This window comes from Ursus maritimus, unplaced genomic scaffold (assembly GCF_017311325.1).
Source record: "Ursus maritimus isolate PB19 unplaced genomic scaffold, ASM1731132v1 scaffold_31, whole genome shotgun sequence".
Lineage (NCBI taxonomy): Eukaryota > Metazoa > Chordata > Mammalia > Carnivora > Ursidae > Ursus > Ursus maritimus.
In genome coordinates, this window is record NW_024425675.1 from 2,399,395 (window position 1) to 2,426,096 (window position 26,702).

The window sequence follows — 26,702 nt, forward strand, 5'->3', positions numbered from 1 at the left end:
ATGTATCACACCAAAAGTCCTTGAATTTAAATTGTTCAAAGGAATATTATTAGTGTCACTAAACTCTAAGCAATTGCCAAATATTATCAGTGCCTTAATCTCCAATTACATATTTTTTTTGATCTTTCAAACTAAGATAACAAAACAAATGGTGGTCTTGGCATCTACTAAGCAACAGGATATGCTATATATATTTTTTAAACTTGGAAATACCGCTGCTCTCCCACGGTGGATGAAAGACGCATTTTTCTCAGTGTTATCAATAACTTCTAGTGATATGGTCATGCCTCTCTGATCCTCCTAAGCCCCAGAGTCTGATAACAGGTTGAGATAAGAATTAAAATGCTATCCATGGCCACAACTGAATGACACCCACAGGTAGTATAGGGGGGCAAAACTCTTTGACCTTGGTCTCATTTTCCATTGTGTTCTAACCACCTAATGTAACTAATTATAAGCAATTAAAGCAAAATCAGCTATTTTACTGCAAAGTGATTCATTTTAAAATCACTCATTTACTAAACATATGACCTGGAAGCAATTTATAAGATTCCTATATCCAATAGCTCCTTCTTTTTGCAAGTGACTGTGTATCTGTGTACTCGGCGCAAATCTGTACTCATACGGCTTCTTGTCAAATTATTGCCCCTCCTCCCATACTAACTTACCCAAGACTTCCCAGAGTGCTATGAACATAATTCATGAAACTAGATGGGAGAAAACCTTTACCTTCTACCCTCAAGGGATTTTGACATGTACTTGGAGAGCTCATGGCAGAAAATATCACCCATCAGTTTTGAAGTCTTCATAGACTAAGAATGTTTAAAAGAAAAGGAGGAGTTACAGAACTGGCCCATAGATCATGTCGGGCTGTGGCTTGACACCAAGGTGTCTTGTAGGCTCAGTAAATATTGGATGGGTGCAGCCATCCATGACTTAGGGGAACACTGGACAAGGCCTGACCCCAGACAGTGTTCTCCAGCATTAGTGTGCTTCAGAAACAGGAGAGGAATGGGTTAAAAATAGAAATACTCAGACTTACTACAATTCCAGATATATGGAATGCCAAACAGAATCAACGTATGGGTACAGTCATGTTATCCTCTATCTAAAAAGCCCATTTTCACGAAGAGCTTCCTTATTTAGGCTACTTATTTCCTCAAAAGTGTACCAATAGTTACTGGGTTTTAAAAGGTTAGAATTTAAAAATCGAAGTCAAGCCTGACACTGGCCTGCCATGAGTCAGGGCTTTTCAGAGCTCCCCAAGCACTAACAGCAAGGCTTGTGTCTGTGTTCCAGAGACTACTGACCACATGTCAGATATCCTCACAGTGGTAGGCCGCGACAGATCGGCAGGGTCCCTGTGTCCTCCCACTGTTTTAAGGAGACCAGCTGGAGTTTTCTACGGTAAGTGGTGGGGCTTCCACCTATTCAGACCACAGGGGCAAATGCTTTCTCAGAAAGCTGTGTTTTCGCCAGAGCTGACGGGAAGTCCAGTCCACAGGAAAATAGAGGCCTCGTGGTAACAGATTACTACACTAGTTAAGAGGTCTGAGTTACTGCTAGCCTCTTCATTGTCAATAGCCATGAATACTTCAGTAAGTCAACCTGAAAAGTGGTTTCCTTGTCTATAAAATTAAAGGATAAATTACAGTTGATCCTTGAACAACACAAGGGTTGAGGTGCCGACAACTCCCTCCCCACAGTCGAAAATCCACATATAACTCTTTTCACTCCCCCAAAACTTTAATAGCCTACTGCTGACTGGGAGCCATAATGATAATAAAGTCAATTAATATATATGTTATATATTGTATACTGAGCTAGAGAAAAGAAAATGTTAAGAAAATCATGAGAGAATACATTTACAGTACCGTACCATGAAAAATCTGTGTGTAAGTGGACCCATGCAGTTCAAACTTACGTTGTTCAAGGGTCAACTACATACTTTCAGGACTTCTTTTCCCTTGACGATTCTTCTTCAAAGTGTACAAGTGTAGCTTTGATACGCCAACAGCTAGTCCTTAAACCAGTCATTTTCTCCCGAACAGCATCAGGGATTTTAGAAACCAGAGAGAAACTAATACATGCTTCCGCTCACGAGAAAAGGACGGGCTTGGATATTCCTAGATCTCACCACTTGGAGCCACAGAACTCCTTTCAGCAGGCCACCATCTGCTCGGCCACCATGCACTTCTCTTGGTCCCTTTCCGGCCTTTGGTCGAGGTTAGGTCAGAGTCCCAGGAGAGAGGCTTCGGGCCCCTTGCCGGGTTCTGCTCTTGGTCCTGAGCTCTACCAGCTATGTGACCTTGGGCAAGTTACTTGACCTTGTCTCCACGCCTGTTTCTTCATCTGCCAACTGGGGATGATAATAAAAGCACCACCATTTGCTGGGTTATGAGAATTAAATGTGGTAAGCCCTATACGGCACATTGTTTGGTGCTGGCCGACTAGGCACTCAGTTCATGAGGGCAGTTTGCTTTGATTACAGCTGCGTGGTTATAGCATCCATAGAACTTAGCATGAAACCGGAGAAAGCCCATGAAGTCACGATGGCGCCACCGCCACTGGCCCTCTCTCCTTCTGGACTTATCCTTACTAATGCAGCCTCGCTTGTTGACTTGAAGGAGTGAATGAACATGCCGGCTCCCTGTATCTCTTTCCAGAAAGTCCAGATCACACAGCTCTGAAGATGGGACAGTAATGTAAGGAAGCAGGGGATCTGATCAATGAATTAAAGAGATCTCCTTCACATCAAAGAAACTGGTAGCTGCGGCTGCCCTCCGAGGAAGTGGCTTCGAGTCAGGGACAGGAAACTGACTTTATATGCCTTTGTATCTTTTGAATTTTGAACCTCAAGTATGTGTTACCTATATTAAAAAATATTTTTAACATGCTAATTTTTTAAAAGTAAAAAGACAATTTGGAACTTCAAATCAAGTTTACCCCATTCCCCTCCTGAGAGCTGGGGAGCCGAAAGCCCAGCCTCACGTGCCCTTCGGAGCTTCTGAGAGCCCATGGCTGCGGCCTTGCCCCGCGCGCCCACAACTGGAAGGGTTTGGGCAGAAGCCATGGGAGCGGGGACGCGGGAAGGTTCAGGATTATTTCAGGTTTTGACTGGTTTCTGCACAAGGGAACCAAAGGAATTCGTACTACAGATTTAGAGCAGGGCTTTTGCTCTGATTCTATTCTACTGCCCCGGGAAGGCAAAGGCCAGAATTAAAAGAAAGAACAGAGAGAGAAGGAAGCGTGTGCATGCGCGAGTGCGCTTGTGTGCAGTCCGAATAACCCATGCTGGCCCAGCTTTTCCATGCTTTTTTCCCAAATATTTTTCTAGTAAAGAAATCTGAAAACTTGAAAATTAAGACCGGCTTGGAAATAACGAGGGTTGCAACTTATTTGAGCAAGTACAACAAAGGTATGGTAAGGTTAGTTTTCTCCTTTTACTCATCATTTCCCATCCCTGATGGAATTATGAGTGAATGTGTAAGGAAGATGGCCCTGAAAAGAAATACCTTTTCTTTTTTTAAAGATTTTATTTATCTACCTGAGACAGAGAGAGAGAAAGCACGAGCCGGGGGGCGGGAGGGCAAGAGAGAGCGAGAAGCGGACTGCAGCAGGGAGCCTGACCCGGGGTGATCCTGGGACTCCCGAGATCATGACCCGAGCTGAAGGCAGATGCTTAACTGACTGAGCCACCCAGGGGCCCCTCTGAAAGGCTGTTCTCTTAAATCTCATTCTGAGTCAGCTATCACACAGTACCGCAAGGCAAAATGGATCTTTGAAGAACAAACAATACTGTACTAAAAATGCTTTGCGCTAAAAATACATTTGGAATTCTAAAATGTATAAATATGAAGTGTAGCTAAGATGGATGTATATGGAAATAAGCTCTACAAAAGCAGAAATATTGAAATTGCAATATACCATGGTCGAGTAGTTCAGAATCAGGCCTGGGTCTTCAGCACGACCCTAGAAAAGACGAGCCACGTTTCAGGTCCCGAAGACCTTGCACACACGATAAACAGAGGTCGGTCAGGGCCTCATGGCTGGCCAGTTGGCAGCTGCTCGGCTTGTCCCACGCAGGTCCAAACTGCTTCATTATTTTTGGTTCTAGACTAGAAAAAGTGTGTTGGTTTCACAAGTCCTCTTTTTTTTTAAGGTGTAGTTTAGACACTCAGAAAACAGACCGTACTGGACATGAGAAGAATATCTGAAGAAAATTGAGAAGCGCGGTTGCTGACGCAAAACGTCCGGTTTCCGGCGAGTCTCGCGCTCAAACACGTTTAAATACACAGCGGAAACTCATTGTCTTTATTTTCCCATCTCGCGTGATTCAACATCGTGAACTACCTGGTTAAAGCTGACAAGTGGTGTAATCCCACGACTCGGGATCGGTCATTTCTACATCCCGAAGTCCCGATTCTGAAGATGTTCGAGGAGCAATAACGCAGGGGCAGCTCTGGCTTCCGCAGCACGGCTCCGCGACAGGCACACGTTCCTGCAGCTGCCTGCTGGCTGCCTGGCCGGAGGGTGTCGTGCCTGCTGGCTGCCTGGCCGGAGGGTGTCGTGCCTGCTGGCTGCCTGGCCGGAGGGTGTCGTGCCTGCTGGCTGCCTGGCCGGAGGGTGTCGTGCCTGCTGCCTGCCTGGCCGGAGGGTGTCGGCACTGCTGTTTCAGGCTGAATGCAGAGCTGGCAAGCCGTGCTGTTTTTAGTAGCAAACGTTTTTGTTTCAGGGACAAACGGGAGGGGCAAGAATGGGAAGTTTCCAGAGGCCCCGGAGAGCATGGCTCGAGCGCCCCTCTTCACCAGCTGACGCGCTCCCGCGTGCCCCTTCCTGCACACGCCGCCAGCTGCCTACACACCGGTCTTCCAGAGCCCGCTCGATCCCACGGTGATGCCATATGTTTCACAGAAGCCTGAAACCCTCCCAGTCCCAGGGGGAGAATCTTCACTAGCAGTCCAGAGCGTTTACTTCCACGCTCCCGCCAGTGACTGGTTACGGAGGGAGGGGATAATGAGAATCTAGCGGGTGAGACCCTCGGAGAATCGTCGGGTGCAGGTCTTGTGTGCAAGCCTTCTTTGCTCTTAGGACAGAAGGAAGGAGCACTGCCTATCGTTCCCTGTGTGGTGCCTGCAGCTGTGGCAGCAGGATCAGGATTGGGGGAACCAGCCTAAACAGGGCGCAAAATGCCTACCAGGAATCTGGTTGCCTTGCCATTGTTAAGTCACTAAATTAAGCAACCCTGGGATTTCCTACCTCTGGGCTTCTTGTTTTGTGAGGGAACGAAATTTCCTATTGTTTAAACCACTGGGGAGGGGGCAGACATCTGCTTTTTGTGACCCCAAGTAACCAGATGCAATCCCCTTCGTCTGAAATAACATAACCCTGTTTTATAGAGCAGAGCACACAGGCGAACGCATGCACACTCCCTCCCGCTCTTACAAACTGAACTCTCGTGTGAGTACTAACGTTCTCCTGGATTCAAGCTCCTTGGAGAAGAGCGCGTGCTCCGTATTCCCCATCCAGAATACCCTCCTCCCCAGCATTATCACTTACTTCAAAGGCCCAGTTCAAAATCTGCCTCCTCCGTGAACAGTTTCCTATTTAATCCCTGCTACATCTGTCTCTAATTCTAACATATGGCATTTACTGTCTCTAACTTTTTTACATCTTGTCTGCTGATCCTTGTGTCTCCCTCTCACTGTCTACCACACTGAGCACACATTTGATTTACAGGGACTGACTGAGTATAAAGCACCATTTTCCTTCACCTGAAACATGGGATTTTCCTTTCCTCTTTTCTTCCTTGTCTTCTTGCCTCATCTTACTTCTCTGCAGAAGACAAAAATTGAGATAAAAGAAATTCAGAGCTCAGACTCTGAAGGAAGGTTAAGTCTTTCTAAAAAGAGCCAAAACCAGCATGGCCTACCTTCTGGGAGTTACAGCTAAGGAAGAAAGAATGATGGCACGGCGGGGGGACAGCATTAGACACCATACCAAAGACCTCCTGTTTTTGTACCTCCCTGGCACGCTGACCAGGCTTCACTACTGAAAGTAGGAACTGGGGCCGGGGGCATCCTTAACAAATCAGAACGTATAAGAGAAGATATAGCAGAGTCTAGCACATGGGAGGCATTCAACAAATGTCTCAGAGTGAATGAGAGATGACAGAGCGTCTTATGATTAGGGCTTCGGGCTGATACCTAAAGCTTTTTATTATAAAGACAGAATGAAATGTAAATACCAGTAAGAACACTGCTGTCTCGATGTAATGGACTTCATCTGAATGTGCTGACATAAAAATCTTTGATCTGATATAGACTTCAAGCTGTTTTGAAATGGAAAATAAAATCTTGGGTTGTTTTTGTTTCTGCTTGAGAGCTCCTGTGGCTGTTAGCTAAAACTCAAAACAGGGCCCATCTGCAGAAAGGCCTTGTCCATCATCACATGACCTGAATCTCTCGTAGCTGCTCTTCTGCTTTACAGCTCCAGGGCCATCCCTCCACCGAGATGGCGAAAAGAGCATCTGCAGAGAGCATAACCCGGTGTAGAAATTGGCTCGCATACCCTTGAAGGTAGGCAAATACAATTTTAACTTTTACTTTTAGCACATTCCAGACATAAAAATTTGTTGTAACTTTCCTTAGGTTCATTCATCAAACTGACACTAAGAACTTCTGCAAGATCTTTTATATTACACAATAGAGTAAAAACTGTAGTAAATATTCAGATAGTTAAATGAGCACCAAACACTACAACATGTAACCAACATGGTTCTATTAAAAACTCTCTTCAACTATGGCATTTAAGGACAGAAATACAATACTTTCTTTACAAAGCAACTAATATAAAAATCTGCAAATGCCATAAATTCATTTATAGGCTCTTTTTTCTTTTCATATAGGCATGTCATTAGATTCTTTCGATTTTTTTCTTTCTTTCAATTCTTTCCTGAGGTATTTTTTGTGGTTTGCTTTTATTGTACTGCTGGATGCATTATCTTTGATCATCCTTTCCTAAAATGATTTTTAAAGACCTGCAAAAAATTTTATTGCATAGGACACTATTCATGACACAGAGGTTGGGAACTGCAAATATGTGGCATTGGAACAAGTCTTACAAATATTGCATTTTAAGAATTTGTTACATACATTTTTTTTTTTTTACAGCTTGTCTCTTTTTAAAAAATTGAAGTTACAGCTAAGAGTTAACTATAGTGAAGCATTTTAGGAATGTCAGAGGTTAGAGAATACGATGAATGATACAAAGGAAAAAAGCCATAATTCTTGCTGGCTATATATTGTATTGCCTTCAAAAGCAACTGTACATGTTGTAATCAGTTCATAGTTAAATATTTCTACTAATCTGTTTTAGGAGAGCAAATGTCTTTCAAAGTTTCAAGTTCCTCTATGAGCTTCTTGTTCTGAACTTCCAGCACTGCAACCCGACTCTCCAGACATTTTACATATTCTTTCTTTCGACGTCGACATTCTTTAGCAGCTTCCCTGAAAAAAAGTAGAAGCGAAAGGGCAAACAAAACATTTTTTTTTTTTTTTGCATGCTATTGACAAGCAGACTGAAGTAAGCTTGGTAAATGTGATCATGGCTGCATTCCAAATCTTGGAACAGCGTTCCCAATTCAATGTCAAACACTAAGCCAAACTGGATTCTTAAGGGTCACAAGTGTCCCTTCCACGAGTCCTTATGGCAATTAGTAGAATTGCTGCATCTCCTGCCTTGATTAGAGTTCATAATAAACAAGGTCCAAGTCAAAGACAGTTACTCTGCTTTATGGCAATAAAGATCTTTGAGGGCCTTGAGTTCCTCAATGAGAGTCTTGTTTTGGTTTTCAAGCACAGCCACACGATTTTCAAGACATTTGACATATTCTTTCTTCTTCCTGCGACACTCCCGGGCAGCTTCCCTGGAACCAACACAAGGCAAATGACTACAGGAACAACCTCCCAGCACAATCCAGACTGGCTCAAATGAACTTCTGCCCCCCAGACTCAACAGCCAATCAATCCTAGGTAAGGTTTGTACAAAGCCACACAACAAATGTAACCAAGCACATGCCTTTTGTAAGATTACTTTCAAACAACAGGAACGACTTGAGAGCACGATCAACGTGTCCATCGTTGGTTGTAAATGCTGTTTTCTTAGGGCACACATTCCATGATAACAGTGACTAGAATGGTTTTCAGTAACCTAAAACAATAAGACCACATCCCCACGTGGAATTTCTACAAAAACATTTACAGATCCTTTCAGTTCTCTTAATTATTTTTGTCCACCAAAAGCCACATATTCCGTCACAATAAGTTAACTTTATTTGGTCAAAAATATTGGAAAAATTAATCCTCAGAAATTTGAAATGTCAATTTTGGAGACTTTGTTTCTTCAAGACTGAATCTCATCAGTAAAACAAATAAGCTCGACCATGACTGCGAGAAGCAGTTTATTGGCTAGAAAACAACGTGGATAAAGACAACAGTAAGCAAGTCACACACATTTTCATAAACCAAAATGAAATGGACTACGCTGCTGAAAATTAAGGAAGGGAAGAAGGGAGGGTACAGAATCCAGCACTCAATAATTCAGACAATTTAAACCCACGAAGTGAGAGCACCAATATTAAAACTTTGGAAAGGAAGCTACTATATAACCCAAAAGTGTATTTCAAGACTGTTTTTCAACCACGTGCATTTCCTACCCAATACACTGTCTTCAAAGCGCTGTCGGCATGCCCAAAGGAAGGAACAGACCAGCCAAAGCAACAAACACAAAGACACAGATGAGTTAGTCGTTTTCATGCATAACCCCGCCAAAAAATAATAAATAGAGCTAACATTTTTTCTCTTTCTCCTTTTTTTCAGGGTGAGAAGGGGTGGCAACTCCATCATTTAACTCCTCTGTAGAACATACCCTCTGATAACAGTGTTCTTTTGGAGGAGTCAACTGAAAATAACTGCCTTTGGGGTACACTTCATATCAAAAAAGCCCACGTCGAAAGAGGTAACTCAAACATATATTAACAAGAGTTGTGTTGGTTGTCTAAACACTAGTTACTACAATGCTAGCTAGCGCTGCTGCAATTCTGACCCAGGAGTGACGTGTACGACAGATTTGGCCAATTCTGTTTTATTTTTAGGATAGTTGACTCACTAACAACTGGTTATCTGTTTTTTCTCCGCGGGACTAAGTGTCAGCAGAAAAAAAGACCTTGAAATCCCAGTGAACTGCAGGAAAAGATCAACCCCTACTTCCTAGCCAAGAACAATGCACTCACTCTGTGAACTCACAAAGTTCTCAGACTTCTCAACTAGTTAACAAGAAAATAAAAAAATGTAAGAAGTGAACCGAATCTGATGAATACAGATGGATTTAATCTACATGATGCATGGGGAAAAGTTGAGAATAAATCCAAGCACACTCATAAAACTTGCAACTCTTCTACAAAGGAACTAAGATACATTGAGGAATACCACTGTTTTCATGATTGAATCATTATATTAAATTCTAGATCTGGAAGGAAGATAATCACTTTACAAAACAAATTATCATTATAGGAAATTTTACATATCTAATAGCAGTGCTGTGATACTTATTTTTTAATTTTCTTTACCAAGGTCCACTATTTATTGTAAATATGATAATTCATCTCTCATGTGGGAACGGTGCAGGTTACCCGTCAAAATGTTCCAGCACAAAGCTTTAAATGATCGCACCAGTAGGTGGTACATTCCTAAGTACTTCCCTGCTATGGAAAACACCTGTTTCTTCTATTAATAGTTAGCTCAGTTTTCAGGCTTCACATTTGTCTGGCTATATCCTCAGCATGGGGAGGAAATACACGGCAAAGAGGAAATGTTGACAAAGCTGTAAAGAAATATAAACTGTCGCTGGGCTGGGAGAAATCTCTATCAGATCTATCATAAATGCCAGCCAAAGAATAAAAATGGAATGTAGGAGAGGTCTTTCACATTAATAAGTAAAACCTACATACGTTCCATGAAGTTAAGTCTGAAGCTTACTCCGAGGTCTCGGAGGTGACTCTGGTGTAGTGCAGCGGGCAGGCTCTGGAAGAAAGACTGCCGGATTGCATATCCAGGTTCTGTCCCGTGCATGACCTTAACCAGCTCATTACTTAACCACTCTGAACCTCAGTCCCTCATCTGGAAAGTAAGGGTAATAACCAGACCTGGTCTCACGTGCAAGTTATGTGAGTTAGAGAAACAGTAAAAACAAAGCATTTAAAACCTGCATATGGTACTTGCTCAGCTGAGCCACCTGTTAGCCATCGCTCTTCCCTCGTCCTGCTCTGAAACTGAGATCTGGAAAGCTGACACAGACCCTGCTCAGAATCCCTCGCAGCTAGGGATTCTATAGCTATTTCTCGCCAAGGAAATGTGGGTTTAACATGCTCCGAGGGTCTTCCAGGAGAAGATTTCGGAAGAGTTAGACTCAGCCGGCCCCAGTTTTTGGCTCTGGCCCTTCTCCCTTCTTCCTGCCTGATGCCACGCCTAGAGACGTGGCAGCCACGTTGTGACCCTAAGAACAAATGTCACCTGCTGAAGCTGACGGCAGTGAGGAGAAGCCTGGATCCTTGGTGACACTGCTGAGCCTTTGTTCTGGCTGCACTTACCTCTGGACCAGCCACGTAAGGTCAAAGTAACACCTGCGAGGTGAAGGCTCCATTTCCCTCGGTTATTCACAGCCCAAACACTAATGCTACCCAATAGCTGTTATCAGCTAACTATTTTTTTAAAACCTAAAATTTCATGATTGTTTTCCTCAGGAAAATATCTTATGTACGTGTAGGTAGTTGTGGGGCATATCTAGAGGAACCCACTGCCTAATATTTCACTATTTCATTGATAGTTCTACTGACAACATTTTTTAATCTAAAAATAAAGGTACAGAATAATGACAAAAGGGAAATAAGAACGCTACTTTCTAGGTCTTTCTATTTATTTTCTTTAGGAAAATAAGACATCAATGAACAATTTTACAATGTGCATTATTCCCACACTTTATATTTCTAAACTGAACTTTACAATGTAAATTCTGTGACCACAGAAGCAATTATTTTCATAGCTCCCTGAGATCTCTGAAAGGACAGTTTTAAAATATCCATATTCCTTCACCAGATCTAAGTTAGAGATCTTTGATAGCAAGACTTCCATAAAACAGCTATGTGTGATACTATGTAAGCCCCACCCATTCAGCCCCTTCAGGATTTCTGAGCAAAATGCTGACAATGAAAAATAGGAACCCAGCATGACTGAATTAACCAGGAACAACCACTGATAAAGATGTGTGTATCTTAATGATCCTATTGCTGGTAACCTGTTGCACTTTCCAGGGTACAAAACTCCACCTGGAGATCTGCAGTAACTACAATGTTTGGGAACTAAAGCCAACTTAAGGAGTCCTATATTATATCAAAAAGTGACATTTATTTATTTAGATTTTATTTGACAGGGAGAGAGAGAGCAAGCACAGGCAGGGGGAGCTGCAGGCAGAAGGAGAGGGAGAAACAGGCTCCCTGCTGAGCAGGGAGCCCGACATGGGACTCAATCCCAGGATCCCGGGATCATGACCTGAGCAGAAGGCAGATGCTTAATTGACTGAGCCACCCAGGCGCCCTCAAAATATGACATTTAAGAGCATGTGAGTAAACTGAGGATAGCTGCTACTGGTTCACATTCAGTTACAAAGGATTGTTACGAAGTCAGTACTTATTTCTGACTTGTAGTGGCTCAGAAGCCACAATTTCTAACTAATGCCTACTAAACAAACCACCGCCATGTGATCCTGGTCAGAGGCAAGCACATGATGTCATCTGAAATGTTTTGTTTTCTTACAATGAGGACATGATTTAAACACTTAGGAATAGGGTGACCAGAAGACTGGGAGAACTCTTAGACTACTCTGTTCATTTTGAAAATCAGATTAACTTGCACCATTTTCCATCATAAAAACTAAACCAAGAAATAATATACAAGTCAAGTTGAAGAATTTTGGAAAACAGCATTTCTATGACATACTCCTGTTTAAAAAATAAAATTAGAGAAACATAGTACAAGAGTAAGAGAGAAAATGAGAGTGAGAACTGAAAGTACATATGCTATAATATTAGTAGGTATCTCTAAGTGATGGGGCTCTGAGTAATTTCGTTTCTTTCTGTTGCTTTGTATTTGCACTTGACCAAAATTTATCAGAATTAATATGTATTTCAGTATAGTAGGGGAAAAAAGTTACAAAATAGATAAAAGGAAACTACATATAAAAAACTTAGAAAATTCCATTCATTTATTTATTTATTTATTTATTTGAGTGAACTCTACCCCCAACACAGGGATTGAACCCATGACCCTAAGATCAAGAGTTGCATGCTCTACTGACTAAGCCAGCCAGGCGCCCCTTTACTTAGGCTTAGAAAATCTTCACTCACACTTAATTTTGCTCATAAAGAAACAAAAGAATTACACTTATCACCTACTTTACAAAGGAAATACCAAGTAAAAAATAAATCTTTATTTGTAATAAAGCCCTTGCATCATCATTAAGAAAATTAATGTATCTTCTAGACATTACCCTTACCACACGTAGGGATGTGCCTCCTGCTGATGAAATGGTTTCCCGGCTAGGCACTCTGATGACAAGACAATCTAATTATCGTCACATGCAGAGCACAAACCCCAAAATGCCACAGAACACGTAACTTGGGAGAAGTGGCTTGGGAAAAGCAGTTTTTTTAAAAGCTCCACAGCAATAAGTTATGTGTCCGATAGGTGGTTACTGGTTTCTGGTGAAACATCCTACCTGTTTTTCATTAGCCTCAGCTCTCGTTTGCGTGTTGCTTCCTCGGCTAGTTGCTGGGGACTGTGCAAGCTTCCTGGCGAGGCAGCCATCACTACTCCCTGCGGCAAAGCAGTGGTAGGGGCTCGGATCTGGTAAGTCGGCATGTCACCAGTGGCGGCTGCAATGGAACGAAATATGACAAGTTTATATAAACAATTTACAATGTGATCTTTTATATAAAACTGACCTGAAAATAACATACTTCTTTTTACATGTCATAAGAAGTGACCTTGCTAATATTTAAGATGATTATTTTGAGCATTAAAGTCTTAGGTCAAAGATCTTCAGCACTTGAAACAGTAATACCAGCGTGCTCTATACAGTTAAGGTAGAAAAATGCCCCCGTGCATTTTAGAAAGGTTTTTTTATCAAAAGCTACATTAGGGAGGCTTTCCAACTGCTCTCCGGGGGGAAAAGCCTTGATGTGTTTATCAATTCACATCATGTAAATACTTTCACCATGGCCAATTTCAAGCTACCAGGGTGACCTCACGGAAGGTGGAGATGAAAAGACATACGCAGTAAGTAGCACACCATACGGTTAAGAGAGATGCAAATCACCTCAAGAGCACAGATAAAATTATGAGAAGTGATGAGTTTTGAGTATTTATTGTTTTTCACATAACTCATTTGTTAAATACATATGTATTTCTTTATATATATTTAATTTTAAACAATGGCTCTTTTTACAACCAGCTCACAAAAACCCTGAAAATTTAATAATCACTCTAGCAGACCAGTGGGAGCTGGCTCCAGCATACCACTGCAAAAATTTTAATTAAGCAGAACATCTCTATTCTCTGAATGTTCCAGATAAGAGATTTCCCTGTACCCTACACCATGCCTGAGACAGTTACTGGATGTCTTTAAATACAAGTCCTACTACCAGAAGATAACTGAGGTATTAGAAGGACAAACCTGGCTCGCTGTATTTTCAGTTTAAAAACCAAAACGAAATAAAGAACAAAACAGCAAAGCTCTACTTAAATCTGGTTTCTCTGGGGGATGATAATTTTTGTCTTAAGTAGGTTTCTTGAGATAATAATACATTTCTAAGTATTCATTTAAAAATTTTTCTAATTCTAGTGCATAGTTAAATGACAGACTTAATATTTACTTAGTATTCATGTTGAATACTAAAAGTCCTCCAAGTTTCCTAATTTATACTCAACATTTGCCTTTCTACTGTAATGAACATAGCTTCCTAGAAGAGACAGATGGATTTAAGTGATGAAATATGTTCCTACCACCACAGTTTCAACTTTGAGAATATATGGTCCAGAGTTAATCTGACACTCTAAGAGATCACAAAATTCATGCTGTCTCAAAGCTGACTGCAAGAAAAAGGGTTTTAAAAAGTTACCAAAGCCTACAAAAATTGGTCTGAACCAATGCCAATCAAAATAGAAAACACAGCACTTCCATATTTCATTAAAATACATTATAACCATTAAGAACTGAAATTTTACCCAAAAGGGACACAAAGATTTTTTTCACTTAAATAAGAGTATTACAAATGAAAATAGCTAAGCAGTTTAAAAGGTTAACCAAAAACTGATCTAGATACTCCTTTTGGGTAAATGCCAGGTTTTTTTTTTTCCCCCTAGAGCTTAAGAATTAGGTGAAAATATTTTTTAAACTTTTAAAATATGGCTTTGGGGGAAGATCATTAAAGGTCTTCATAAGATTAACAAAAATACCACTTACAAGGATGCACTGCTCCGTCCTTCTATATATAACTTTAAAAACAATGGTGATAAAGTAACTGATAAATAAAAGGGTCACCAGCAAAATCTCTATCAATAATAAACTTGGGAAAAATCCTAAATTTGTTTTTGTGACTATTTAAAATACTGTATACACAGTTGTCTCATTATACGTCATAGATTATCTTTGCTTTGAAATATTTAAGAAGATAATTTTTAGAAGCTTTAAACTGTTAACTGGCTAAAGATTTTTTTATATTTTAATCATATTGTCAGAGGAGGTAGAATGGAGCAGAGAACAACAGCTCTCTCCTCTTTTCTCTTTACCCACATCCAGGGAAGAAGGTTACAGGATAATAAAGGTTGAAACAATGGAACAGCTGGAGACTACACAGGCTTTCTAAAACTGGAACAATAGCCAGTGACGAATGAGAAGTTTATGAGAAGTTTACGTGTCATCGTGTTGACATTCGCAGGCGGCATGGATGCAGACCTTGGTCTAGGGCTGTTCTTTTGCAAACTCTGGTCACAGAGAAGTGTAATAAAATTAACAGAGGGGTTTGTTATACTCTCTCTCTCCCTCTCCTTTTGTATACATCTGCTATTTTCTGTCCTATGAAGTTAGAGCAGAATGCTCATACGATGTGTAAAAGTTAGTTTAAAAGTATCCATTCTTTTTTAAAAAAGGGGAAAGAAAAGGGGGGGATAGGTGTACTTCATAGGTGAAAACTAAAGTTCATTCATTGGTCTTACAAGCAGAAATGGTTCTAAACTTTTGCCTGTTTCCAAAAGCTGAAACAACCCTCAAAGGAACACATTTGGCGCCATGAAGGATAAAAGCAATTCAAAAGAAGTATTCTTACAACATTCTGAGCAACAGCTCAGGAAAAAGATATCCCTTTAAAGTAACTTGGAAGGGGAGGATATATTTGGATATATATTAGTTCTGGGAGGTTAGCTAATAAATTGGGTTTTATTGCCACATTTCAGATATACTCTATATTTATTTTCTTCAACAAAAATCAGATTGCAGGTCATTAGTTCAAGACAGAAATAGGAATTGGTATTAATTAGTAGGAATTAATATACATTTCTGTAATATCCTAAAGAATCTTTATGATGGTATACTTTTAGTGGTCACAGAGTAAATGTCAATGGATAAATTCCATATGCAAATATGATTTTATTAGTAAATACAGTAAAAAGATATGGGCAAAGAGAATCTCTTGTTTTGAGAACACCCAAACGTCAAAAAGTTTTGTGTTGAAAGAAGTGATAAAAAACCCTTTTAACTTGGCTAGCTTCAGTTTCCAATATCCTCAATTCAGTGGCAATTTATAGCAGATTCGATACCTAGAATCACAGTTCAAAGAACCACCTTACAGTCTTTGATGACATATTCTTATCCCTGAACTCCTCGTAGAAAGGCCAATTCCTCCCTGTCCCATCTAACTCCTAAATGTGTGTCCACGTGATTTATTCTAGAATTTCACTGTATACAATATTTCTGACAATAAATGAGTCACCAGCGGGGCTATCATCTTGTGACTGAAGAAAGATAATACGAGAAAGATACTTATATACTAATTTTATTCTAAGGCAACAAAGACTTTAAAGACAAGTCAGAGGTGTCTTCTTTAGCTTGGTACTCCCTACACCCTAGCACAGTACCTGGCACATGGTGGGTGCTCGGTGGGTTTATACGCACACCGCGAAGGAAATTTTGAACTTGCCAGGGTTTTGCCTAGGCCCACTGTCATTTGAATGTTTAAAATAAGCAGTATTATTATTATAAGACTACTATTAGCTATTATTATAGCTAAGTCTTTAAGTCTTTAGCACTAAGACGTGGGAAGTCCTTACAAGATGCTATGTACTTATTCAAACTGGCATTACTTCCTAATCTTCCCTTACATACTAGTCATCTCACCTGGCATTTGAGCAGCAGATTAGTTCTAATTACAGTGTACTTCCCACTGTCTACCTCCTGACATGAATTTTTTTTTTTTATGTTTAGTATCAAATATTTCATGGAAAAAGAAAATTCCTAGAACTCTCAGTTCTGGTCATTAAGCTTCATACCTCTCTTCGCAAGCTTTAAACACGGTACAGGAGAAAAAGCATGGGATCTGGAGTCTGGATTCTAGTCCAGCTCTGCCACTTACCAGCCATGTGACTTGGGGCAAGTTCAGTTTCCTCATCTGTAAAATGGGGATACATTATCTCATTTAATACTCACAATAAACCCTGTAATGTATGTCAAAGTGTCTAGCACAGTGCCTGGCACATGGTAGGCATTCAGCAAATGTTAGTTCCCTTCCTCTTCCCTTCCTTAAGTTCTGAAAGACAATGTTCCAAATTATGCTTATACTGTATATTAGTTAAAAGGCATATAACATCCATAAATATATTTTCCCCTGGAGTTTCCCTTCTAACAAACCTGGGTAATAGAATGATTGAAACGTATGGCTCTTATCCCTTATTTGGTTTAAAAATATGCCTATTAAAAACTTCTAAAATTTCTACTATATTATATTCCTTTAAAGAATAAATCATTAAAAGATAATAAAAGTCCTTTTCAATGTTTATAATCATTTAGAATAGAACCTCAAAGGTGGAGAATCACAAGTAACCATATGATACAGTCTCATCAGACTGGTAATAAGAAAACTAACTGAAAAGCCTCACAAGTCAAAGAGGTGCTTGTTTCTTCCTAACAAAGAAAGAAATAAGAAACTCAGCCAAATGCCTCTCTTGATAGTTTTTGAAGTGGAACAACTTATCCACATCCCAAATGGTGGTGATTTTGTTTGTTGATTTATCTTCTAATTGAGATCACTGAGCACATTAACTGAATTGAGCACATTATCTGAATAAAAACATTTTTATAAATGGAGCTCCTGCCTTCATATGTCATTTCGCTAGGTGTCCTTATCCCAAATCTACCTAAGTAACAAGCAACGGAGCTAACTTTGAAGCCGTACTGGTAAGCAGGGGACTTCTTTTCCACAGCTCCAAGAAGCTACTGACATCTTCACTTTTCTCTTTTTCGTTCTCTCCCTCCCTTCCACCGTGCCAGGGCACACAATTTCCGAATCAGCCTTGTCCTTGCCTGGTGTCTCAAAACCTTTCCCTTCTCCACTGCTCTATTTTTTCCAGGAAAATTAAACTCTACATAAACACGACTATTAAAGCGCTGAACATTTTCAAATTTGTTACAATAACACTTGGACCACAAAGAATTAAGTCATTAAGTATTTTTACTTTAAGTTACATATAAGGGAACTTCCTGAGTTGTTGAAGTGAAAATTTTAAGAGTCAAAAAAAAGTCTATGTAAAAGATGAGACATTTTATAAATATTGAAATGAAAAGTTCTATATATTATCAAATATATACTCTATTGCCCTAGGAGAGAAATAATAAATAGTCTAGAAAAAAATTCATTTTGACTACTTAAAATGATGCAAGCTTTATTTTGTATGTTTTCTAAGTAGCGTGTAGTATGTTGTGGTAACTCATCTACCATTAGCATGAATTTACCGGGTGAATTTTGAGGAGCGATGTACTATGGTGTGAGCAGAACCTGACAAGGTCTGCTCTTGAAGTCTGAAGGTCCAAACTGGTTCACCACTTGTTAGCTTTGTGGGCTTGGGCGAGTTCTACACCATTCTGATCCACGTTTTTATATGAAAAATGAATATAATGTTATCTGCTCTGAGTGCATCAGGAAAAATACATGAAAAGTGTTTCTCCTCTTGGGTATTTAAATAGAGTTTCCTCAGCGAGGCCTGCCTGGATCCTTTGACCTATGTTACCACTTCCTGTAGGTCTCTCACCATCTGATCGTTTGATGGCACTGACCACATTTGTATTTGTATTTACACTGTAACACTGCGATTTTTTTAAAGCTTATATAAATGCAAAGTATCATAATTATTTTATTAGGCAATATATTCATATAGGCAAATAAAACTGGGCAGAGTGAAACAATCATCCCAAAAAATTTTCATTGAATTTTTTTCAAAAATAGTGGGAACATAGCACAATGGAAATTTCAATAAACCTTCCACGCAGATTTGGAGTTTTATTAAAACTTAAAGTAGATAAATGACTTTTTTCTCTTCCAACATGATGATAACTTGCTTTGCTGGCAACTTTAAGAAACTGTTAAACCTAATCCAAACCTTTCTTTTATGTGAAAATTCCCCAACAATAACCTTTCAAGTGCCCTCCTTTCACAAGGTGCCCTCCTTTCACAAGGTGAAATGTATCCTTATTCTCATGCATCAAATATTAACTAAGACACTATTTTCCAAATTTGAATAAGTTGGAATATTTATTTTTAACAATTCAGAAATCTAGGCTGAATACAACATAGTAGAGTTTTTTTGACTCAGACACTAAAAAATATGGAATAAGGCTCTTAATATCAGCTTATGAATAAAGCCAAAAACTATTTCTAGCAAAAAGTTAAACTATACCCAAAAGTCTCAATAATACAATTCTATAAACTATAGATGTTCACTTTCCACATTTTATTCCATGATCCTATAAATCAATACTCCTAAAAACTTTTCCCATACCAGTCATTGTCAGGAACCTGATTTTGGTCTAGACAAGTTTTTCAAACTGTAAGTTTTAGACCATTAGTGGGTCACAAAATCAATTTCATGAGCAACAGAAAAAACAGAAAAGTATACTACATCTCTACTATATGTAAAGATAAGCACTTAAAAAAAAAACAAAACCAAACCAACCAACCAACCAAAAACACTGCAGGGCTTGAACTCATGACCCTGACATCAAGACCTGAGCTGAGATCAAGAGTCAGAAGCTTAACTGACTGAGCTACCCAGGTGCCCCAAGATAAGCATTAGAGACAAACCATAAGAGACTCTTAATCATAGGAAACAAACGGTTGCTGGAGGAGAGGGGTGTGAGGGGATGGGGTAACTGGGTGCTGGACATCAAGGAGGGCATGTGATGTAATGAGCACTGGGTATGATATAAGACTGATGAATCACTGACCTCTACTTCTGAAACCAATAATTATGTTATTTATATATGTTAATTATATGTTAATTAATTGAACTTAAAAAAAACAAAAGAAGAAAAAAGAGAACTTGTTTTATGTATACACACACACACACACACACACACACACACACACGGGGGTCATGATCAAAAAAAATGTGTAAGCCAAAGATCTACATCAGTCCACTTGGTTCACCAGTCCACACAGGTAGCTATTCTATTACTTCAAAAAAGTCCCTTAAACACTGTGCTCTTTGGGCCCCTCAAAAAAAAAAAGTGTTTTTCATTTTTAAACAGCATTTCAAAATAGAATTTTTTCTGTGAAAACTGATCAGATTTCTAAAAATGATGATTTCCAAAGCACAATGAGGTCTTGTGAAAAAAGTCTGACATTTTTTAGTTTTAGCACTTGGAAAATTTTAAACTGGAAGTAACTCATGTATAAGCATTATGGATAAAACTGTGAAACAAAGCTCTTCAAGGATGGTGTATGTTCATTCTGTGCACATAAATGTATAAAAATGTTCACTTACAAGCAATGGTTAAAAAATATGCAGAGTTTTACCTTAAACTTTCATCTTTAAATATATTGTATATTTTCAAATCTTTATTTTTTATTATAATTTTCTCTCATGGTTAGACATGAGAATTGGAATTAAAGGCTTAGTAAAGAAGGATATAAGCCAACTAATAATTTTTAGCAGATAAATAGATGCACAAAATGCCTTTTGCTTCTAGAATCACATTACATGCAGTATTTGAGATTAAGTCCATCTGTATCTTACAATAAACTTGTCATTTGAGAGTTTCTGCAATCTATAGCTTTTCTAAAATTTCACAAAAACTTTGAGAAAAATAATAGCGCATCAAGATAATTTTCAAAACGCTTTAATACAGATTTTAGTTGCTCAAATCAATGGAATGTTCCCATCTAGGAAGAGGGTTTAGACCCACTAACCCTGAGAAGCTAAACTGTGGCGAAGCTGTTTACAATCATCCATTCTTCGTGAATTCAACTGCAAATTCAGAACTCGGCTAGAAGTGAGACACCACAGAAAAAACAATGCAACCCTAACACAGAACATTAGCAACTACGTCAGAATCATTACCTCTAATTAAGAAAACCAAACAACAGAAGGATTACTGATCACAAATTTCAAGAACTGAGACTGGGAGGTGGAGGGGCGGGGGTGGGGTGACAACTTTCAGACGAGCACTTCCCTGACTGGGCGCTAGGGGGCACCGTGAGGCGCCAGTGCCCGAGAGCAAGCAAGGGTGGGGAAACCCTCCAGCTCCAGAGCCCACCTCTCCCGGGGCACGTGCGGGGCGGCCGCAGCGGGAGGCTCGACCGTCCCACGTAGGCGTAGGCGGGACAGACGGCGGCGGAGTTGCGCTCACCCAAGCGTTACAGGGTTCACAAAGCGTTCCCCCTCGTCAGGCAGATACTTACCTCGGGAGAAACGTTCAAGCAAGGCTTACGAGAAAAGCTATTCTGTGCAAGAGCGATCTTGGGGAGAGAGGCAGGGGCGAGCTAGTTAGCAGCCCTCAATCTGTCGGCAGCACTTGACAAAGCAGAAAGGAACTGACTAAATCACAGCATGACTCGGGGCTGACGTCAATGTGCAGCTCGCTTGGAGTTTAACTTTTCCACTTCCCTGCCGAACACGATTCCAGGAAATGTAGTGACGTCAGCCTTTTGAACTCGATTAGCTGAGGTGCAGACCATTGTAAATACAGGAGGAAAGAACCAAGCAGGCACGCAAACACCCCTCACACGCTGGGTTTTCCTGTGCTGTTTTGGAGCAACGTTTGTACACGACAATGAAATCGAAGCTTAATTTTTTACAAGTTGAACAGTATGTATGTTTAACTTGTAGCTGCATTGGGTTTGCAACAGGTTGCAGATGAAGTAACAGCTTATTTTAGTAAAGCAGAACGGAGAGAGAGACAGGATCACTGCCTTGGCCAAATAAGCTATACGCTGAACAAAACAACACTTTCACTAAGATGCCTTCACAGAGTGTGCTGAAGACATACAGATAGAGAAGAAAAGAAAGTTCTTACTCCTCAGCTGCTAGAAAATTAATATTTTGAAATACTCCGAGGTCCCTAAATTTTTCTAAACTTCAAGGTGAAATTTTCAGAATTAATTTAAATCTCTCTTTAAAATTCTTACCTGTTTCATCTCCAGTTACAGCCATGATGGGCTTCTGCATACAGAACTGTCTTGTCTCCCCTATCACAGGTTGACATACAGTGTTCCAAACTAGCAAGCATGTGCAGGATAAGTAGGAGTAACTGACATCACAATGACATCACTAGCCTATCACTGCCATCAATTTGCTTTGTCACAGAGGAGCTCAATGAAACCAAAGCCCTATAAAAGCCCTTCCTGTAATAAACCATATTAATGTTCTTGTTTCTCATTGTACATAGAAATCTGTTGAGATGGGCTCTGGCAAAAAAAAAAAAAAGGTCTCATTAGCATTAAGTTACAAGACTGTTTCTTAAGGAGCAACTAACTTTTTTATTATTGTTCTCTCCAAGGTTTCTAAGATAAACAAAGGGGGCATAAATTCTGTGGGTTTTTTTTTTTTTATAACTTGCAGGAGAAAAAAATACATGGAGATCAAAACAACAACAAAAAACCTGACAATCAGCCCAGAAAAACAAATATTGTGAAATACACAGAAATGTATTTCTTGAACACTTCTAAATTCATCAAGCAAGAAACACCCAGCCACCTTTGTTCACTTAACACAGTTCTATTTGCTGAACTATTTGCTACAGTGCCATAAAATCCAGCTCTTCCCAAGGTGACACAGAATTTGCTAATTTCACTTGAAAGAATAAATACTGACATTTAAAAAATTCACTGTGCCAAATGTAGCAAGAACTACACAGCATTCTTCCATAAATATTAGTTCGAACCATAGGAATTTGCTGTTTGACCTTTTTGGCCCACAAAAAAAAAAAAAAAGCAATTTCATGAGGCTCAATCTAATATATTATTTTACTAAATTAAAATCCCTTGAAAAGAATTTGGGGATTTTTAAAAAATTCATAAATAAATCACAATTACTACTAGTAAATTTTTTAAATGCCAACTGTTATTTGGATCACTTCAGGGCATGAAGAGCTGGATCGCTATAGGAAATTTAACAACGGCAAGGTTAGATAAAAAGTTAGCTCCGGTTCACCAGTGTAAAAGACCGTAGTCTGAAAGAAATGATTTGCATCTATCTAGTGCACAATAATAAGCGACATGACACTGGTGGGCTGAGTAAAGCCCATTCCCGTATATGATTAGAATTCAACCTAACCTTATGCCGAAGATGTCGATGTGCGTCTCCAGAGCCCATGAACTGAAGATATCTGGCTAAGTAAGAAAGTCTGGAGATCAACCTAGATACCAATCCCAAACAGAGGCTCCATGATAGACTCTCTTCCATCCCAGCCACACCTAAGGGTTTGGGTCCAAGAGTACTAGTCAATTTTATTACCAATTTCAGAAAGTTCAAATTGGTTTTAATCTAATTTCTTTAAATTGGCACTTAGGTGTTCGATAAATATTAGTGTAGAAAAATGGTAGAGGAAGGAAAGGAAAGAGGGAAGTTGGTTGGTTGGTTGACTACTGCTCTTAGTAAAGTTTTAATATATTCCATGGACCAGATAAACCCAGTTAACCAGCACTAATAACATTTTCTCCAGAAGAAGAGTATTTCACTTTCATTTAATAAATGGTTTTATTAAACATTATCATACGCCAGGGACTGTGCTAGATACTAAGGATCTCTATCCGAACAGAAGTTACTATCTAGGCATGTCACACACCCTAAGGAGGTACAGTAGGAACTGACAGGAGGTTATCTAAACCAGATCTGCAGGATCAGGGAAGGCTTCCTGGAGGAAGTACTAAAACGAAGCCTGAATAATGCAAATGACTGACATAAGCATTCCTGTCAGGGCGAATGGCTAAGTGTGAGGCTCTGAAAAGGAAGAGAGGGTGCGGCATAGTACAGGAAATGAAGAAATCCAGCACAGAGCTGCATGACAAAAGAGGGAGAAGTTGAGAGGGACAAGGCTAGGAAAGGTGGCAAGGCCTAGATCAAGCAAACGTTTGGGCTATGTTAAAGATTTTGAACTAAGGGACGCCTGGGTGGCTCAGTCAGTGAAGCGTCTCCTTTCAGCTCAGGTCATGATCCCAGGGTCCTGGGATCCTTGCTCAGTGGGGAGCCTGCTTCTCCCTCTGCCTGTGGCTCCCCTGACGTGTGCGCTCTCTTTCTCTCTCTCTGACAAATAAATAAAATCTTAAAAAAAAAAAAAGATTTTGGACTTTGTGTAATAAGTAAAAGGAATTCACTGAAGAAGTCTGAATAGGAGGCTAACATGATTAGATTTGAATTTTAGAAATACCACTCTGAACTGAGGAATTGAGAGTATAATGGAAAAGAGAAAATGTTGGAGGCAGAGACATTTGTTTTTAAGAAATATTAGTAGCTACCAGAATCACTGGGAGGGATGAAGAAAGAAAGGGAGCCTGAACTTTCAGGAACAATTCTCAAAAAACCAGGCCAAGAAGGGATTTGCCACCTCTGGCATGATTAGGAAGATCAGAAAACTTCTCCCCAACTACCAGCTTCATGGCAGCCTCTACCTGGCAGGGAGAGGACAGGTTGGAGCGGATGGCAGCCAAAGTAGTATTAGACGGCAGGAGTGGAGAGGACTGGAAGGATGAGTAGTTTAGCTGGGAGGAAGAAGGGATGACACACAGGTTTCTAGCCCATTTCTAGTCTGAAGCAACAGGTTGGACAGAAGTCCATTACTGAAATAGGGTAAACAAAAGGGTGGGGAAAATGGATGTGACTTTGGACTTAAAGAATCAAAGAGATGTTCATGGGACCTCTAAGTAGCTAGCTGGAGTCAGGGGCATGGTCACAGTGCACTGACGCCATGGGCAGGGAAGAGGTCATCCAGGGAGAGGGCTCCAGTCAGATGGAGGAGGGCCCAGGACACAATCTTGACAAACACCAGCTAACACTGAAGAGACGAGCAGAGGAAGATAGACCAACCAAGGAAACTGAAAGAGGTGTAGGAGAGAGAGAAGAAAAAACGGATAAGAATACAGTACCATGATGGGAAGTGAAGGAAGCAGAAGTCGATAGCGTTAAATACTGCTGAGGGATCAATCAAGATAAGGACTGGGACTCAAAAAGAAATCACTGTGACCTGTGAACGGAATGACAGGATGGAAGGTGATGGAGAGTAAGTAACACAAGATGCCCACGGAGCCTGTATTTAACATAGAAGTAGAACTCCTATCACCATTATTTTAAGGAGAAGGGAAAAGGAAAGGAAAAGAAAAGGCAAGGAAGGGGAAAGATTAAAAGAAAACACAAGGAATCAGGATCGGAAGGGAAGAAACAAGTACCTTACTTGTATTTGATATCAACATTCATACACCAGCACTGATAGATTCACAAAGAATGAGCACATTCTTAGAAGTAATTTCAGTTTGGCAAGATCAATAAATAACTTCTTAACAAGTCAGTAATATTTCTCTACAGCAGCAACAACTAGAAAATGTATCATTCATAATAGCAACAAAAACCTCCAAGCATTTAGGAACTAACTTAAAGAATATAAAGGACTTCCATGGAGAAAATTTTGAACTGTTAAAAGTTAAAGTAAGATCTAAATAAATGAGGCATTCTACGCTTTGGAACAGGTCAATTTAATGTTATAAAGACTTCAGTTCTTTCTCTCCCTTGTACACTGTTCCTAGGAATGGTACAGCCACAATGGCAAATAGTACGGAGGGTCCTCAACAAATTAAAAATAGAGCTACCCTATGATTCAGCAATCGCACTACTGGGTATTTATCCAAAACAAACAAACAAACAAAAAACAAAAACACCCCAGAAACAGTAATTGAGAAGATACATGCAGCCCCATGTTCACTGCAGCATTATTTACAACAGCCAAGATATGGAAGCAGCCTGAGTGTCCACTGATAGATGAATGGATAAAGAAAACGCACTGAGTGCACACGCACATACAAACACACATTATTGTTATTAAAGAGGAGAAGGAAAAGAAGGAAGGAAATATTGCCATTTGTGACAACATGGATGGAACTTGAGGGCATTATGCTAAGTGAAGTGAGTCAGAGAAAAGACAAATACCGTACGATGGTATTTCCAAGTGGAATCCTCACCACCACCACCACCAAAAACCCCGGGACTCAGCGATTCAGAGAACAGACAGGTGGCTCCCAGAGAAGGGAGAGAAAGAACTGAGGTCTTTACGGAGGGTGGTGTTGGCAGAGAGGGAGTGTACAAACTAGAAAATGGGTGGTAATCAAAAGGTACAAACTTCCAGTCACAAAATAAGTCCTGGGATGTGGTGTACAGCATGGTGGCTATAGTAATAATGCTGTGCTGTCTGTTTGAAAGTTGCTGAGAGAGGAGTTCTTAAAAGTTCTCATCACAAGAAAAAACAATTTGTAACTCTGTGGTGGTGGGTGTTAACCACTTACTGATTTACTGTGGTGGTCACTTATTGCATCTAAACGGATGTCAAATCATCATGTTGTCCGCTTGAAAATAATACAACTGCCATATGCTAATTATATCTCAGTTTAAAAAAAACTCATTTCCGAGGGGAGGGGGGTGGGGGAATGGGATAGACCGGTGATGGGTAGTAAGGAGGGCACGTATTGCATGGTGCACTGGGTGTTATACACAACTAATGAATCATCGAGCCTTACATCGGAAACCGGGGATGTACTGTATGGTGACTAACATAATATAATAAAAAATCATTAAAAAAAAAAAAAACTCGTTTCCCCTAAATTAATCTATACATTAAATGCAACCTCATTATTGGTTTTATTATTACACTGTTATTATTTAGAAACTTAAATTTATTCTAAATGCATATTCACATAAGCTAGATCAGCACTAAAAGAAATTATTTTTAAAGATAAAAAAGGGAAACTTGTCCTATGAGATAACAAACCAGTATGGTACTGGCAAATAGAAAAGGAGACCTATACGGGGCACCTGGGTGGCACAGTCGGTTAAGTGTCC

General features: G+C 39.9%; 1 protein-coding gene and 1 long non-coding RNA gene across 18 annotated transcripts in view; one reads left to right on the top strand and one right to left on the bottom strand.

Annotated features, from left to right (window-relative positions):
* Positions 1-6,682: 6,682 nt before the first annotated feature.
* The window catches only part of CREM (cAMP responsive element modulator), a 69,324-nt gene continuing 49,304 nt past the window's right edge, over positions 6,683-26,702 (bottom strand). For 5 of the 17 annotated variants that reach the window (XM_040645244.1, XM_040645242.1, XM_040645247.1 and 2 more), the window contains 3 exons: positions 16,742-16,777; positions 12,832-12,988; positions 7,290-7,927 (listed from right to left, as the gene is read on the bottom strand). In XM_040645244.1, the coding sequence (XP_040501178.1) occupies positions 7,783-7,927; positions 12,832-12,988; positions 16,742-16,777 (338 nt within the window). In that variant the 3' untranslated portion in view covers positions 7,290-7,782. Of the gene's footprint in view, positions 7,928-12,831; positions 12,989-16,741; positions 16,778-21,061; positions 21,231-21,787; positions 21,898-26,702 lie in introns of those variants that run through there. The other 12 variants (XM_040645246.1, XM_040645249.1, XM_008683936.2 and 9 more) reach the window with 7 other exon arrangements.
* LOC103656517 lies at positions 7,912-15,429 on the top strand. The gene is made up of 3 exons (XR_566642.2): positions 7,912-8,033; positions 8,880-9,018; positions 14,914-15,429. It is a non-coding gene; the product is annotated as an uncharacterized LOC103656517 (long non-coding RNA).